Here is a 16,309-nt window from a genome sequence, read left to right as displayed (position 1 = left end):
TGCCAGAAACTTATAAATAAAGCCTTACCTCCCGAGGACAGAGCACCTGGGGGAAAAAAAGGTGTTTATGAGTTCTGCTGCAGCAGACTTCAACATATCTGCCCAGCAGCTCTAAATGGAACGGAGCTCACAGCTCAGTACTTGAGCTCCTATGAAGGACAGACTGTCTCCTCAAGCAGCTCCTTGACCCCCGTATATTCAAAGAGTCACCACATAAAGGAGAGCTCAGACTGATATCTGGTGGGTATACTTCTGGGACAAAGATAGCAGAAGAAGAAACTGGCAGCAACTCTTACTGTTCTGCAGCCGCTGCAGGTGATCCCCAGGCAAGCAGGGCCTGGAATGGACCTCAGGAGTCCTACAGCAGAGGGGCCTGTTAGAAGGAAAACTAAGAAACAGAAAGAAATAACTTCATCATCAACAAACTGGACATCACTCAGAGACCCTATCTGAGAGTCAACAACTGTAAAGACCATGGGTAAATAAATCCACAAAGATGGGAAGAAACCAGTGCAAAAAGGATAAAAACACCCAAAACCAGAACACCTCTCCGCCTCCATGGGATCACAACTCCTCACCACCAAGGGAACAAGGCTAGATGGAGAATGAGTCTGATGAATTGACAGAAACAAGCTTAAGAGAGCCAAATCAAGAACAAACTGCCATTCACAATTGCTACAAAGAGAATAAAATACCTAGGAATACAACTAACAAAGAACATAAAGGACCTCTTCAAGAAGAACTACAAAACACTGCTCAAGGAAGTGAGAGAGGACACAAACAGATGGAGAAACATTCCATGCTCATGGGTAGGAAGAATTAATATTGTGAAAATGATTTTATTGTAAATTTTGGCCATACTGCCCAAAGTAATTTACAGATTCAGTGCTATCCCCATCAATCTACCAATGACCTTCTTCCCAGAACTGGAAAAAAACACCTGAAACTTCATATGGAACCAAAAGAGAGCCCGCATAGCCAAGTCAATTCTAAGCAGAAAGAACAAAGCTGGAGGCATCACACTACCTGACTTCAAACTATACTACAAGGCTATAGTAATCAAAACAGCATGGTACTGGTACCAAAACAGAGATATAGACCAATGGAACGGAACAGAGGCCTTGGAGGCAACGTCACACATCTACAACCATCTGATCTTTGACAAACCTGACAAAAACAAGCAATGGGGAAAGGATTACCTGTTTAATAAATGGTGTTGGGAAAACTGGCTAGCCACATGCGGAAAGTAGAAACTGGACCCCTTCCTGACACCTTACACTAAAATTGACTGCAAATGGATTAAAGACTTAAACATAAGACCTAACACCATAAAAACCCTAGAAGAAAACCTAGGCAAAACCATTCAGGACATAGGCACAAGCAAGGACTTCATGACTAAAACACCAAAAGCATCGGCAACAAAAGCCAAAGTAGATAAATGGGACCTAATCAAACTACACAGCTTCTGCACATCAAAAAAAAAAAAAAAAAAAAAAAAAAAAAAAAACCACATAGTCATTGGAGTGAATCAGCAACCAACAGAATGAAAAAAAATTTTTGCAATATACCCGTCTGACAAAGGGCTGATATCCAGAATTGACAAAGAACTAAAACAGATTTACAGGAAAAAAACAAACAAACCCATTCAAAAGTGGGCAAAGGATATGAACAGACACTTTTCAAAAGAAGCCATATATGAGGCCAACGAACATATGAAAAAATGCTCATCATCACTGGTCATCAGAGAAATGCAAATCAAAATTACACTGAGATACCATCTCACGCCAGTTAGAATGGCGATCATTAAAAAATCTGGAGACAACAGATGCTAGAGAGGATGTGGAGAAATAGGAACACTTTTATACTGTTGGTGTGAGTATAAATTAGTTCAACCATTGTTGAAGACAGTGTGGCGATTCCTCAAGGACCTAGAAATAGAAATTCCATTTGACCCAGCAATCCCGTTACTGGGTATATATCCAAAGGATTATAAATCATTCTATTATAAGGACACATGCACACAAATGTTCATTGCAGCACTGTTTACAATAGCAAAGACCTGGAACGAACCCACATGCCCATCGATGATAGACTGGACAGGGAAAATGTGGCACATATACACCATGGAATACTATGCAGCCACAAAAAATGATGAGTTCGTGTCCTTTGTAGGGACATGGAGGAACGTAGAAACCATCATTCTCAGCAAACTGACACAAGAACAGAAAATCAAACACTGCATGTTCTCACTCATAGGCGGGTGTTGAACAATGAGAACACATGGACACAGGGAGGGGAGCATCACACACTGGGGTTTGTAGGGGAAAAACAGGGGAAGGACAGTGGGGGGTGGGGAGTTGGGGAGGGACAACATGGGGAGAAATGCCAGATATAGGTGATGGGGAGGAGGGCAGCAAACCACACTGCCATTTGTGTACATATGCAACAATCTCACATGTTCTTCACATGTACCCCAAAACCTAAAATGCAATAAAAAATAAAAATAAATTTAAAAACTTGAGGACTCTAAAGAACTTTTTATTTATGTGGGTTATAAATACTGATGGTTACCATATCAGAAATAAAAACTGAAAAAAAATTATGAGTTTGTTTAAAAATAATAAGCCATTACATAGCACTAAGTTTTACTGAAAAAAGTGGCATGGTTTTACATTCTTACAACTCTTTTTAGTGTCTGACTTAGTAGAAGACTGTTGGATTAGCATATCTGCTTCTGTCTTCAATCTTTTGAGATATGTTGTTTTAATTGAAGGACATGATAAAAATCTGATCTCATTCTAGATATATAACTGGAAAAGGGAGGAGCATTTTCAATGCCTTTTCATGAAATTATAGATATTATATCAAATTTAACAAGTGGAAGTTTCTTAAAGGTAGTTGCATCATGGAATCTGAAATCCTATCAATGAATTTTTCATACAAATTAAAATCAATTAGTCCATCTTGCACTTTAAATGAACCCTTTACACATGTATATTTTTTATAATCCATTGGAAATGCTGCTTTACTGAATTATGCAAATCTTCCAAATCTCAAGTCATTTCATTATTTAACGTCAAAAGTCACATCTGTTAATATTACCACCAATCTCATCAGAAAAGTCTTAAAGTATTACTAGGAAGCTGTCGATCTCAAGGTGGCAAATAGAAGTTTTCCAAAATTCTACTCAAGAGTTCAAATTTTATCACTGGCAACAAATACTGCCAGTTGTTTTCCTTGAAGTGGTTTTGTTGAGGTGTCTACAAAACAACCAAATCCGAATAATGGTACTCTGTGATTCTTCCAACTAAAAATGGTTTTCCAGAAAAAAAAAGCAACTAGCTCAGCTCACAACTCAAACATCTGCACAAGTACTCTTCCTTGAGACAATCACCTTACTTCAGTTTGCAGAAATGCTTCAGGCATACTTTCTCTGCTGTTGCACAAAATATTAGAGACATGCTCAAGGCTTGAAGTTTATTAAATCTGAATACAAACAGTAAGACTTTAATCTCCATTTTACGAAGCTTGAAATTTCAGTATGCTGTACAGAACAGTAGTCTAGAGGTACTTCCAGAGCTACTACAGAGGTGAAACAAATGAAAGAGAGGGCATGAGAGGAAGCTCAGAGGAACACCTCCTATCAAGGGTCTGAATTTTTTTTTTAAATCCACTTTATTGCTTTTTATGTTTCAAAACCACCACTATCAGAGAAGAACCGCTTAATTCAGAAACTACTTAATTCAGAACTCTAGAACTAAAGTCAAAAGGGTAGCCCAAATCTGAAAGCTATTTGTAGATCACATTATAAGCTTCATAAGAACAGTGAATCATGTTTGTTTACCCCACAAACATCCAGCATCATCCAGCACAGTGATTGCCACAAGAAGACACTCAAATATTTAGTAAATGAATAAATGACTACAGGTGAGGAAAAGGAAACAATGGTAAAGGGGGAAATCACAAATTACATTTCCATATTTTCTAAAAGGATGGCATGCCATCAAATGGACTCCATCAAAAGCACAAGCATATACAAGAATATGTTTATATAGTTGAATATAATTAACGATGCATACCCACCAGGCTTGATGTCCTTGTAAACAAAGTTTTCCAAGCCATATATAAACTCCCCTGAATGTGTGCCTGCATCCACATGGCAGCAGTAATCAAAATGCAAAGCAATTTAAAGACACCTTCAATTTCACATGTAAAATATGACTAAACTTAATTTCAAATAATTAGAAATCATGTAACAGGACAATTAAAATTTGGTGACACGAAAACTATTTCTAAGGAAATAGTCACAGTAACACCATTTTTGTTCTTTTAACACAAAAACTTTATTTTCATAATATTAAAACAAAACTACTTAACAACTGAAATTATAATAATCATTTTAAATTATGTGAGGCAGGTAAATATCAATTATGCCTAATAGCTCACTGAAATCTTTGACAAGTTTTCAAACAGTGCAAAAATCTGCTATTTTGGTTCTCTTTTTGCATGCCATTTTGCCCATTTTCAGAATAAAATATTACTGAGATATTTGACACTAATTTTACAGTCAGCTGAAATGATCTGATCTTGCTTTAGTGTGATCTGGTCTCTTTAGATACACTGTCTGAATCCTTTATATCCATTCTTGTTAATGATGGCTAGACAGCATCTTCCACATTGCTCTCCAAATCCAGTCTACCCTAGACAACACCGCAAGTTTAACTTCCTTAAATCATAGCTCTGGTCATGTGATTCCTTGGACTCTTAAAGAAAGAAAAAGGAAAACTTACTTCCCCACTGGCTACAGATGAAAGTTCACATTGTACAGGGTTAAGAATACAAGATCTAGAGCCAGACTGGGTTCAAATTCTAGCTCTGCTATTTTCTAACCATGAGACCTAGAAAAATTTATTTAACTTTCACTTTCCTCAACTGTAAGATACGAACAACAGCACTTGCACAGCATGTGACTATTAATGGGCTAATTCATATAACGTATTTTGAAGAGTGGCTGGTGAATAATAAATGCTCAATAAAGGTCAGCTGCTTTCACTGTCATTACCATTAACATCATTAGAGCATGCAAATCTCTTAAAATTGATCTAAACTGAGCTTTCCAACCCTAAATTCATCTAATCTCTATCAGACTACCAAACTGTTAGCTGTGCCCACAGATGATTTATACTTTTCCACCTCACTGCCTCCTGTACCTAGAATGCCTGCCCTCCCTTTTTGCAGATCCATCCTTTAAACCCAGTTGAAATACACACCTTCACAGTATCTACCCTGATCTCTTTGACTGAATATGACATGTTCGTTCTCAACTCCCATAAAACAGTCTGTACCTCTGATGGGACTCAACACTTTCTCTTGCTTATTATTATGCAAATTTCTTATTTGCCATTTAAAATGTAAGGTCTTTGAATTGACAGGAGGGTCCAGGGACTCTGTAATTTTTTTTTGCTTCCAACAATGTACAGACTGGCATCAGACTTTTTTCAAAAGAACCTGGAAGCTAGAAAACATTGCCTCCAAAACTATAATTTTTAACCTAGCATTCTAGCCCCAGACGCATCAAACAAGTGTAGGTAAAACACAAAGACATTCAGCCTTGAAAGAATTTTCAAAATTATACCCAATGCATCCATTCTTAAAAGCTTCTAGATGTGCTCTAGCAAAACAAATGAGTAAACTAAGGAAGAAAAAGAAGGCAAAGGACACAGGAAACAGGGAATTAATCATAGAAGAGCAATTAAGACCAGTCCTAAGATGACAACTGTGCACTGGTCTAAAAAACAATCATTTCAGAGGGGAAACTCCAAAAGACAAAAGGGTGGTAGAGAGTATCAACAGATGGCTTTACATGATTGGAAAATAACATCAATACTCAGATAACAGACAAATTTCATGTAGCATGTGAAAAAGAATTAAAGATAAATTTACATATAAGACCAAGCAAATAAGAAAGTATTCACAAATTCAAGAAAACCAAAAGATCGTAAAAGAAAGGAAATACAGTCATAGTACACTAGTATGGTTTGGATATTGGTCCCCTCCAAATCTCATATTCAAATGTGATTCCCAAAGTTAGAGGTGGGGCCTGACGTGAAATGATTGGATTAAGAGGGTGGGTCCTCCATAAATGATGATATGCCTGCTTTCACTTCACCTTCTGCCATGATTGAAAGCTTCCTGAGGCCCTCACCAGGAGCAAGTGATAGCACCATGCTTCCTGTAAAGCCTGCAGAACTGTGAGCCAATTAAAACTCTTTTCTTCATAAATTATCCAGTCTCAGGTATTCCTTTATAGCAATACAAAAACTGCCTAACACATATATCATCTAACCTGCACAGTAAACAATAACTGTATTGTCATAGTAATCTAAGTACTGACTAGTAATTGACCAAAAACTATGATATGTCCTTATTATGAGAAAATGGGAAGGAGAATTCAGGGTGCAAGGAGATAGTAAGAGAAGTAAACTCCTTTACTACCATAACAGGAAGTCCTAGATAATGCCCTATATTAATGAACTAGATTAATGACAGATGTTAACATTGCTAAAAATATATATATTATTAACTCAGGCAGAGCACAGTGGCTTACGCCTGTTAATCCCAGCACTTTGGGAGGCCAAGGCGGGTGGATCACGAGGTCAAGAGATTGAGACCATCCTGGCCAACATGGCGAAACCCCGTCTCTACTAAAAAATACAAAAATTAGCTGGGCGTGGTGTCGTGCGCCTGTAGTCCCATCTACTCAGGAAGCTGAGGCAGGACAAGTGCTTGAACCTGGGAGGCGGAGGTTGCAGTGAGCCGAGATCCCGCCACTGCATTCCAGCCTAGCGCCTGGTGACAGAGAGAGACTGTCTCAAGAAGAAAAAAAAAAAAAAAAAAAAAAAAAAAAAAAAAAATATATATATATATATATATATATATATATATCTTATTAGCTCAAAGGAGTTGGTCTGAATGAACTGCCATTTTTCGTCATGTCTTTTTGGCCAAAATATTGATTTTCAAGTGTGTGTACGTACTACTTTGATAAAATTCAACATCTTAGGTACAGAATCTAGCATTTGCAAATCTTTTGGACTTACTAGGAATTTAATCTTTCTCTTTATGATAGCCTTCACAGGAAAATAAACTCACTCCAATGAAATAAAAGGAGAAAAATATCAAAGAGTTTATTTTTACAGTTGAGCAAATTTTCTAGAAATGAACTCATAGTCACATTTCAATTTCCTTTTATTCCTATGATAGTGGGAAACAGTATATTTTTATCAAATAAAACAAACTAAGTCAAAATGCTTTTTTTGAGCCGATCAGCATGGTAATTGTTTTCATTTTTATCATCTGCTGCTTAGAGTTGAATCATCTGCTGCTTAGAGTTGAATCACCTCCTTCCCTCCCTCTCTGAGTCCCTATACACGTGCAATGGTGCTTTTGTGCTTTTAATGTCAATAAAAAGTAGAAAAATAAAGTATAATTAATAACTATTAATAATGTAAAATGTAAAATATATAAAGGTCAGGGTTGTCGTCTATCATTCACATGAATAATATTGTAAGATGTGACTCATATCCATAGAAATGAGAAAAAAAATTACAACATAATTAAATGTATTTCTTAACAGTTAAGAAAATAATCTAAATATACTTCCCAATTCCTGAATTCATCTTTTAGACTCAAAACTTTTTTTGACAAATACAACATGTTAAAACTGCGTGTTAAAACAGTTTCACTTGTTGAATTTCAATTTTGTATGAAAAAAACTTAAATTTTATCATCCAAGCTATAACGTCATTACTATATACAGCATAGGCCTAATAGTTCCATTCACACAAAATACTACAGATGTACATCCTTTATGTCAAACCATTCATAATAGCCTCTTTGTCAGACCCAATTATCAGTTTTCTCAGCACTGAAGACCCAGAAGTCAAAATTTCCTAAGTACGAAATGTGTGTAAAATAGATAATCATATTACCAATTAAACTGTCAACTACTAAAACAAATGAGACTATATACCATGCCTTTTCTTACAGGTGACTGAAAATACTAAAGCATTTTTTAAGCAAACACAAGTTATGCTCCATCTTTAAAAAAGGTGGACTTTGATATTTGGTTATTAATAATAATATATATAACTTATGGAATTATAAATGATAAATGTGTAATTATATGTTATATCAATATCTCTAATGTCTAATATCTAATATCAATATACTTGTTGATGAATATACATATGTCAATATCCTAATCTGAACAGTTTAAAGAAAAAAAGTGAAACTCTAGTGCTCTCCAATTCACGGTCTTCATTTTTATAATACGATTTTTATATATATTTATTAGCCAAAATTGAATATAAACAAACAAAAAAATTACACTGAACTGTCATGAAACAAAACCATTCTCGTCTTGCTTTATTTGCCACACAAAAGTAATATAAATTTTTTAAAAACTGTTTCCCTAAAAATACAGATACTTAAGCTTCAGCAGGAAGACAAAAAAAGCTTAAGAGTGAAAAGAAGGAAAAAAATATTGAGGCTTTTAGAAAATTTCTTCCATTCTGGTAACCTCTGCATTTTTAAATAGCTTAGTAACTTTTAATAAAAGAATCAATATTTCTGCATAAGAAAAAAATACTTGGAGCAAGAATTTAAAATTCTGATTAAAAACTTAAAGGAACAAGCTATTTTTAAAGATTTCTAATTGATTCAATTAAAAGCAGCTTAAGCTAAGAAATCTTATATCTAAATATAATTAACATCATTTCTAACTCAATATTTGCTTTATCTTTCAAGCAAGACTATCTTCATCATAAAAATATATACACATGCCACCAAATGACATAAAAATTATATAAAACGCTAATAACCTTTATACCCTAATCAGCAACTGCTGATTAACTTAAAAGAGATAAACACTGGGTATCTAGAAAAGTCCTTCAATTCATCACTCTACAGATACTCTTCCATCTTACCCTTATTCTTGCTCTATAAACCAAATCAAGGTCATCAGATTTATTTTTAGATAAAAACAAAAATGTAAACATAAGGCAGGATGTGAAAATGTTAAAACCTGAAGAATCAAGTTGTTTCTTTGTTTTGTTGTTTTCTTTTATTATCCTGTACAACATGAAGGGAGACAGCTAGGACTAGAATTACAGCAGCATTTACCCTAAACATCATTTCACTATAGCATTATGCTTTACCTCATTTTCTAGCAAGAACACAGGTAAAAACGCACACAAAGAAACTATTAACATTTGGCCAAAATAAACAGGCCTGCAAATACTCTAAATTTGGAAAGTCTCCTAAAGTAGCACAATAAAAATGACTAATTAAGAAAAGTGGAAAAATCAAATTAGCAACATGATAAAACACTTACAGAAAAAAGGCAATTACTTTTTCCTAAATGTGAGTCATGAAAATATAACCAATATTTTGATACTTTAAAAAAATTATTTCTTTAGAACTACAGCTTATGACAGTTTATGAAAGCATCCTCTTTAAAGGAAACTAAATATATCTAAAATATAGGTATAGCTAAGTTTATCTAAAACAAACTTTTTACCTTTTTCTGCTGCTTTTTGAAGGGCTTCTTCAATTCGGGATAGCTCTTTCTGTTTAATATCCTGCAAGGATTTTTCTTCTTTTTCAGCATCATACTTAATACCTAAAAATATATAGTCAATTCATACAAATGGAATTCATAAATAAACAAATGGAAAAAGTTCAGCCTGCTTATGACTGTGTAAGTATGTAATCTTTCTGCAATACAAAAATACTTTCAAATTTTTAGAAAAGTTTTACAAAATGTTTAAACATATATCATTCCTATTCACTGACAAAAACTTAAACACAAAAAGGAGGAGGGAGGAAAAGAAATTACAGCAAGAAAGGAAGATAGGAAAAAGGGAGAGAGGAGGAGGGTGAAAACAAAGATAAGAAGGAGAAACAGAGGGAAGACAGAAAGTATACCAGAATATTTCTCTGTCAGTGGTCAATTTTAATAAACTACAAAATAATTTAATATCCAATACTACCTGGGATCAATATATATATTGATTTTTTTAAACTTTCAGAAAGTAATTCAAAATACGTATCAACAGTCAGAAAATATATAAGCCCTTTTTATCTAGTAATCACTTTCTGATCATGCAATGTAAGGAAATAACACAAAAGAATTAAAAGATCTGGCCAGGCGCAGTGGCTCACGCCTGTAATCCCAGCACTTTGGGAGGCTGAAGCGGTGGATCATGAGGTCAAGAGATCGAGATCATCCTGGCCAACACGGTGAAACCCCGCCTCTACTAAAAATACAATAAATTAGCCAGACATGGTGGCACATGACTATAATCCCAGCTATCTAGGAGGCTAAGATACGAGAATCACTTGAACTCAGGAGGCGGAGGTTGCGGTGAGCCGAGAATGCGCCACTGTTCTCCAGCCTGGGCAACAAGAGCAAAATTTCATCTCAAAAAAAAAGAATTAAAAAGATCTATAATGACATATTTAAAATATTGACTATAAAGCAAAAAGCAGTTAGTAGCCCACAACAGAACAGCATACAGCCTTTCAAAACTGTCACTGCCATCATGAAAGCTATGAAACACATCAAAAATGTATATAATAAAAGGCCAGATCAATGTTGTATATACAATGTGGTAACAGCTACTGAAAATCACATATGCATAGGCTAAAGACTGAAGAGCAAAATGTAAAAATTAAAATCGTATTTGTGTAATGGTTGAGAAATTGTAAATTTTCCCTAAAATATCCAAACTTAACATTACATTGTTCTTACAAATGAAAAAATAATAAAGATATTACTTAAACATCATTACTTTAAAGCATTAATTAAAAATTAAAATACTACAATTTCTAAGGAAAAAATTACCAATTTTACAAATTTTTGAGAGCGGATTCTCTCAAAACACGAAGCAACGAAATAGAAAAAAAATAAATTTCAACCTTGAAATCTGCAGATTAACACATCAGGATATTTTCAAAGATTTCTTTCACTTCATTTTTTATTAGCTGAGCCTAATTCAAATCAACAGGAAGCCCTAGTTGCAAAACAAGTACTCACAGAAAGAATAAATTGCAAAAATAGATTAAATTTTCAACAACAAAAATACTTTATACACAAACGTGGTTATATATGTTCATAAATATTCAAAATGTATGCATATATGTATGATTGGTTTATTTAAATTACCTTCTATCTTAATAAATAAATGTACTAAAATACTTAGGTAACAATTTAATTTCAATGTGATGTTAATGAGTGGTTATAACCTAAAATAACGTACTTGCTCCAGGGACAACAAGCAGGTATAATCCTTCTAGGGTGGCAACAACTGCTTCTCCATAAAGGTTTTTCCAAGGAATCTTCAAAGTTAATTTATCTAAAGAAACATAATTTCAACCTTAAATTCTTATTTGACTGCTCAAGAAGACATAATTCTCTCACTTTCCATTAGAGAAAAAGTATAAAAAACTCTTCAGGCATATAATATGCATATCACTGAAAAAAGATGAAAAAACTCCAACACTAAAGTTTACAACAGTCTTTTCCACATAAACTTAAGTAAAAATTCACATTGTAATTTTTATTTTTCAATATAAAATATTTTGATAACCATTATCCATTATTCAAAAACTGTAAAATGAATAAGGCAGCTATTATTTCAAACCTGAAAAAAAAGGAAACTCAGTCCTAAAGAAGTTAATTAACTTCCTAAAGAAGTTAATTGCTTAAGTCTATCTAGTGACTTAAGCAGTGACCAGATTATCAGTAAGGATGCTGAACCAGATTCGGTGCATGACAGTTCATAGTATTAATATTGTATATGCTCTTCTATCCACATCAACAAATAAATCTTTACAGATGAACAGTAAAATAATATCTACACAAGCTACCAGCAATTGAAGCAGCAACACAGCGAAGAGATGCAAAGAACTTTGTGCAAATGGAATTTTGAGACTATACCAAATTGTTATGACAGGAAGAGGCTAACTCTAAAGGCAAGGCATACTGTTTCAAGAATAGCGTTATGAATCACAGGCAACTCAGACCATTTATATTCCAAATATCTATTTATAAATGACTTAGAAGACAGAACACATATTATCTCTTGGAAACAATGGTATTAATGTCAGGTCCTCCTGAGGCGAGCCCACAAAAGCTTTCACTCATGACACAGACGAACTATGGCCCTAGTATTACTGTCCTAAGTTTAGGGTTTTATTGAAAGCCTATTCAGGGCAAAGGAGAGAAGACAAAAAGGGCATACTCTCAGCTAAATTTTGAAATGGGCAAAATCTGTTAAAATCTTTCCATGTTTCTTACCCCAATCTCTAGTATCCCCTTTCCAGGTCTCCAGGCAGCAAAACGTATCCAATCTGCCTTTCTATATCAACTCTATCCAAACCTTTCCTACACATAAAGCTTTACATGGTCCAAAATAAAATACCTTCCTTCATCATAATTTTTTAAATTATATTTAAAATCTATAGTTCTCTCAGAGCTACTAATCAAGATTTTCAGGAGAAAAGATTCTGATTCAACTAAGTCATGCTTGCATGTGAATAATTAAGTTACTTACACCACCAGAATCACTAGTGGTTTTTCATATTTAAAATCATTTTTAAATGAAAATGCTCAAAGTTCAAAGAACTAAAAAACTGTTTAACAAACTAAAGAGAAAATAAAATAATGTATTGTAAGAGGGAATATTTGGGGTCCCCTAGATAGATATGTAGGTAAGCCAGTTTTACCTGTTATCTGTTTCCAAGAATAAAATATCAAATTATTTCTCCACTTAGATTTTCCTTTCTCTTCAGCTTGTAAACCTGCTGAGTTTCTCAAATGGCTCACATGTCAGGGAAATCTACAGCATTCTGGGTCATTTCTAAGTCCAACAATTTTATATTTACAATGGGTACTGTTACATTTGTAATTATATCAAAATCTCCTAACAAAACGTATGTGATTGACTTCTTGGTGAGCGTAAGATTGAAAAAGTAGGAAATATCGCTTTAGCATACCACAAAGGAATTGTCTTTCCCTAAAGCTTTTCTTCTCTACATTTATCCTAATTATCCCCCAACTTCTCAAAAGGATCCTAGAATTGAGTTTTTTATATATTACTCCCTCCTTTTACATACCAGAAAATTTTTAAAATTTTTAAGAAAAAGGATAACTCAAGTGTAACCACAAATACATCCAGCTCTTAGAAAACCAAATCACACTTGAGCTTAATTACCCACACTGACCCTAGAGGTTAGGTATAATATTTTAACCTAAGCAGAAATTTAACGACTAAAATGAACACTTGGTATACCAAAAAAAAGGAATTATAAAGATTGTACATGCCTAAAGATGCTTTCAATCTAAGAAAATTTCTCCTGTTTCAAGAGACAAAAACATAAAAATATTCTAATATATTAAAAGGAAACATATATATCACATAATATGACCCAAACACAATATCCAAATAATTGCTAAGAGACGCTAGAGTAGTGAAAGACAAAGCCTTCCTATAATATAGAATACTGAATAAAGAATAAAAGTGATATGGTGTAATAGCAGGGTGATAAAGTTGGAAGAAAGGATATAGCATAAGTAGAATTCTAAAGTAAGAGTAAGCCATTTTGGGTTGTAACTCTATATATTTTTTTAAGTAAATCCTAAACATAAAACCTGAAACTATAAAATTCCTAGAAGAAAACTGAGGAAAAACTCATCTGGACATCAGCATAGGCAAAGAATTTATGACAAAGACCCTAAAAGCAAATTCAAGAAAAACAAAATTAAACAAATGGGACTAATTGAACTAAGAAGCTTCTAGGACGAGCGTGGTGACTCACACTTGTAATCCAGCATTCTGGGAGGCCAAGGCGGGTAGATCACTTGAACCCAGTAGTTCAAGAATGGCATGGGCCACATGGCAAAACCCCATCACTACAAAAAATACAAAAATGAGCCGAGTATGGTGACACATCCGTCATGTCAGCAACTTGGGAGGCAGAGGTGGGAGAATCCCTTGAGCCCAGCAAGTCGAGGCTGCAGTAAGCCATGATTGTGCTCCTGCATTCCAGGCTGGACAACAGAGCAAGAAGCTGTCTCTAAATTAATTAACTAATTAATTAATTTTTAAAAACTAAAAATAAAAATCTTCTGCAAAGCAAAAGAAATAATCAACACAGCAAACAGACAAACTACTGAAAGCGAGAAAATATTTGCAAATTGTGCCTCCAACAAAGGACTGATATTCAGAATCTATAAGGAACTCAAATAAATGAACAAGAAAAAAAAAAGATCCCATTAAAAACAGCAAAGGAAATAAACATTTCTCAAAAGAAGAAATACAAGCAGCCAACAGACACATGAAAAAAATGTTCAAGATAATTAATCATCAGAGAAATAAAAATTCACATCACACTGAGATACTATCTTACACCAGCTACAACAACTATTACTAAAAAGTCAAAATATAACAGATAATTGGCATGGATATAGATGAAAGGGACCACTTGTGTACTGTTAGTGAAAATGCAGACTGGTTTAACCTCTATGGAAAACAGCACGGAGCTATCTCAAGAAACTAAAAATAGAACCAGCAATCCCATTACTGAGTATATACCCAAAGGAAAATAAATCATTATATTAAAAAAGACACCTACACTCGTATGCTTATCACAGCACTACTCACAAAGTTGGTTGCAAAGTCATGCAACCAACCGAAGTGTCCATCAACAGTTCATTAGATAAAGAACATGTGATACATATATACCATGGAATAGTATGCAGCCATAAAAAAGAATGAAATCATGTCCCCTGCAGCAAGATGGATAAAGCTGGAGGCCATTATCTTAAGTAAACCAACTCAAAGGCGGAAAATCTAATATTGTATATTAGAGAATATTGTATATTCTCACTTAATGATAGGATCTAAACAGTGGGTACACATAGACATAAAGGTGCTTAATAGCCATTGCAGTACACTGAGCTCCACAGAGACATTGCCAGGGCAAGTAAGAGTTAAGGAACTGTAATATATAAGGAGCTCAAACAACTCTACAGAAAAAAATCTAAAAATCTGATTTGAAAATGGGCAAAAGATCAGAATAGACATTTCTCAAAAGAAATATACAAATGGCAAACAGATACATGAAAAGGTGCTCAACATCACATCCTCAGAGAAATGCAAATCAAAGCTACAATGAGATACCACCTCACCTCACTTAAAATGGCTTTTATCCAAACAACAGACAATAACAAATGCTGGCAAGGATGTGGAGAAAAGGAAGACCTTGTACACTGTTGACGGGAATCTAAATTATTATGGTCACTATGGAGAACAATTCAAGGGTTCCTCAAAAAACTAAAAATAGAACTACCATATGATCCACCAATCCCACTACTAGGTATATACCCAAAGCAAAGGAAATCAGTATATTGAAGAGATACCACCATTCTCATGTTTAATGCAGCACCGTTCACAATAGCCAAGATTTGGAAGCAACCTAAGTGCCCATCAACAGATGAATGAAAAATGTGGTACATATACACAGTGGAGTGCTATTCAGCCATAAAAAGAGTGAGATCCTTCCATTTGCAACAACATGGATGGAAATGGATGTCACTATGTTAAGTGAAATAAGACAAGCACAAATAGACAAACTTCACATGTACTCACTTACTTGTTGTAATTAAAAATTAAAATAATTGGGCCGGGCGCGGTGGCTTACGCCTGTAATCCCAGCACTTTGGGAGGCCGAGGCGGATGGATCACGAGGTCAAGAGATCAAGACCATCCTGGTCAACATGGTGAAACCCCGTCTCTACTAAAACTACAAAAAAAAAATTAGCTGGGCATGGTGGCGCATGCCTGTAATCCCAGCTACTCAGGAGGCTGAGGCAGGAGAATTGCCTGAACCCAGGAGGCGGAGGTTGCGGTGAGCCGAGATCGCGCCATTGCACTCCAGTCTGGGTAACAGAAGCAAAACTCCGTCTCAAAAAAAAAAAAAAAAAAAAATTAAAATAATTGATCTCATGGAGACAGAGAGTAGAACAATGGTTACTAGAGGCTAGGAAGAGTAATAGGGGAGGATGATTAATGAATACAAAAATATAGTTAGACAAAATGAATAAGACCTAGTATTTGATAGAACAACAGGATGACTACAGTCAACATTAATTGACTGTACATTTTAAAATAACTAAGAGTATTAATTAGATTGTTTGTAACACAAAGAAAGGACAAATACTTGAGGTGATGGAAACATAATTCAT

At 34.6% G+C, this 16,309-nt stretch overlaps 1 protein-coding gene across 7 annotated transcripts in view; it reads right to left on the bottom strand.

Moving 5' to 3' along the window:
• Positions 1 to 16,309, bottom strand: part of VPS13C (vacuolar protein sorting 13 homolog C) — a 197,652-nt gene that overhangs the window by 165,542 nt on the left and 15,801 nt on the right. For 5 of the 7 annotated variants that reach the window (XM_032297269.1, XM_032297270.1, XM_032297273.1 and 2 more), the window contains 3 exons: positions 11,322 to 11,417; positions 9,581 to 9,682; positions 4,084 to 4,146 (listed from right to left, as the gene is read on the bottom strand). In XM_032297269.1, the coding sequence (XP_032153160.1) occupies positions 4,084 to 4,146; positions 9,581 to 9,682; positions 11,322 to 11,417 (261 nt within the window). The remainder of the gene's footprint in view (positions 1 to 4,083; positions 4,147 to 9,580; positions 9,683 to 11,321; positions 11,418 to 16,309) is intronic. The other 2 variants (XM_032297272.1, XM_032297275.1) reach the window with 1 other exon arrangement.

The sequence above is a fragment of the Sapajus apella genome, unplaced genomic scaffold, assembly GCF_009761245.1.
Source record: "Sapajus apella isolate SASKATOON/1434 unplaced genomic scaffold, GSC_monkey_1.0 scaffold37, whole genome shotgun sequence".
In the NCBI taxonomy this organism is placed as follows: Eukaryota; Metazoa; Chordata; class Mammalia; order Primates; family Cebidae; genus Sapajus; species Sapajus apella.
This window is presented reverse-complemented; position numbering and strand designations above follow the sequence as displayed.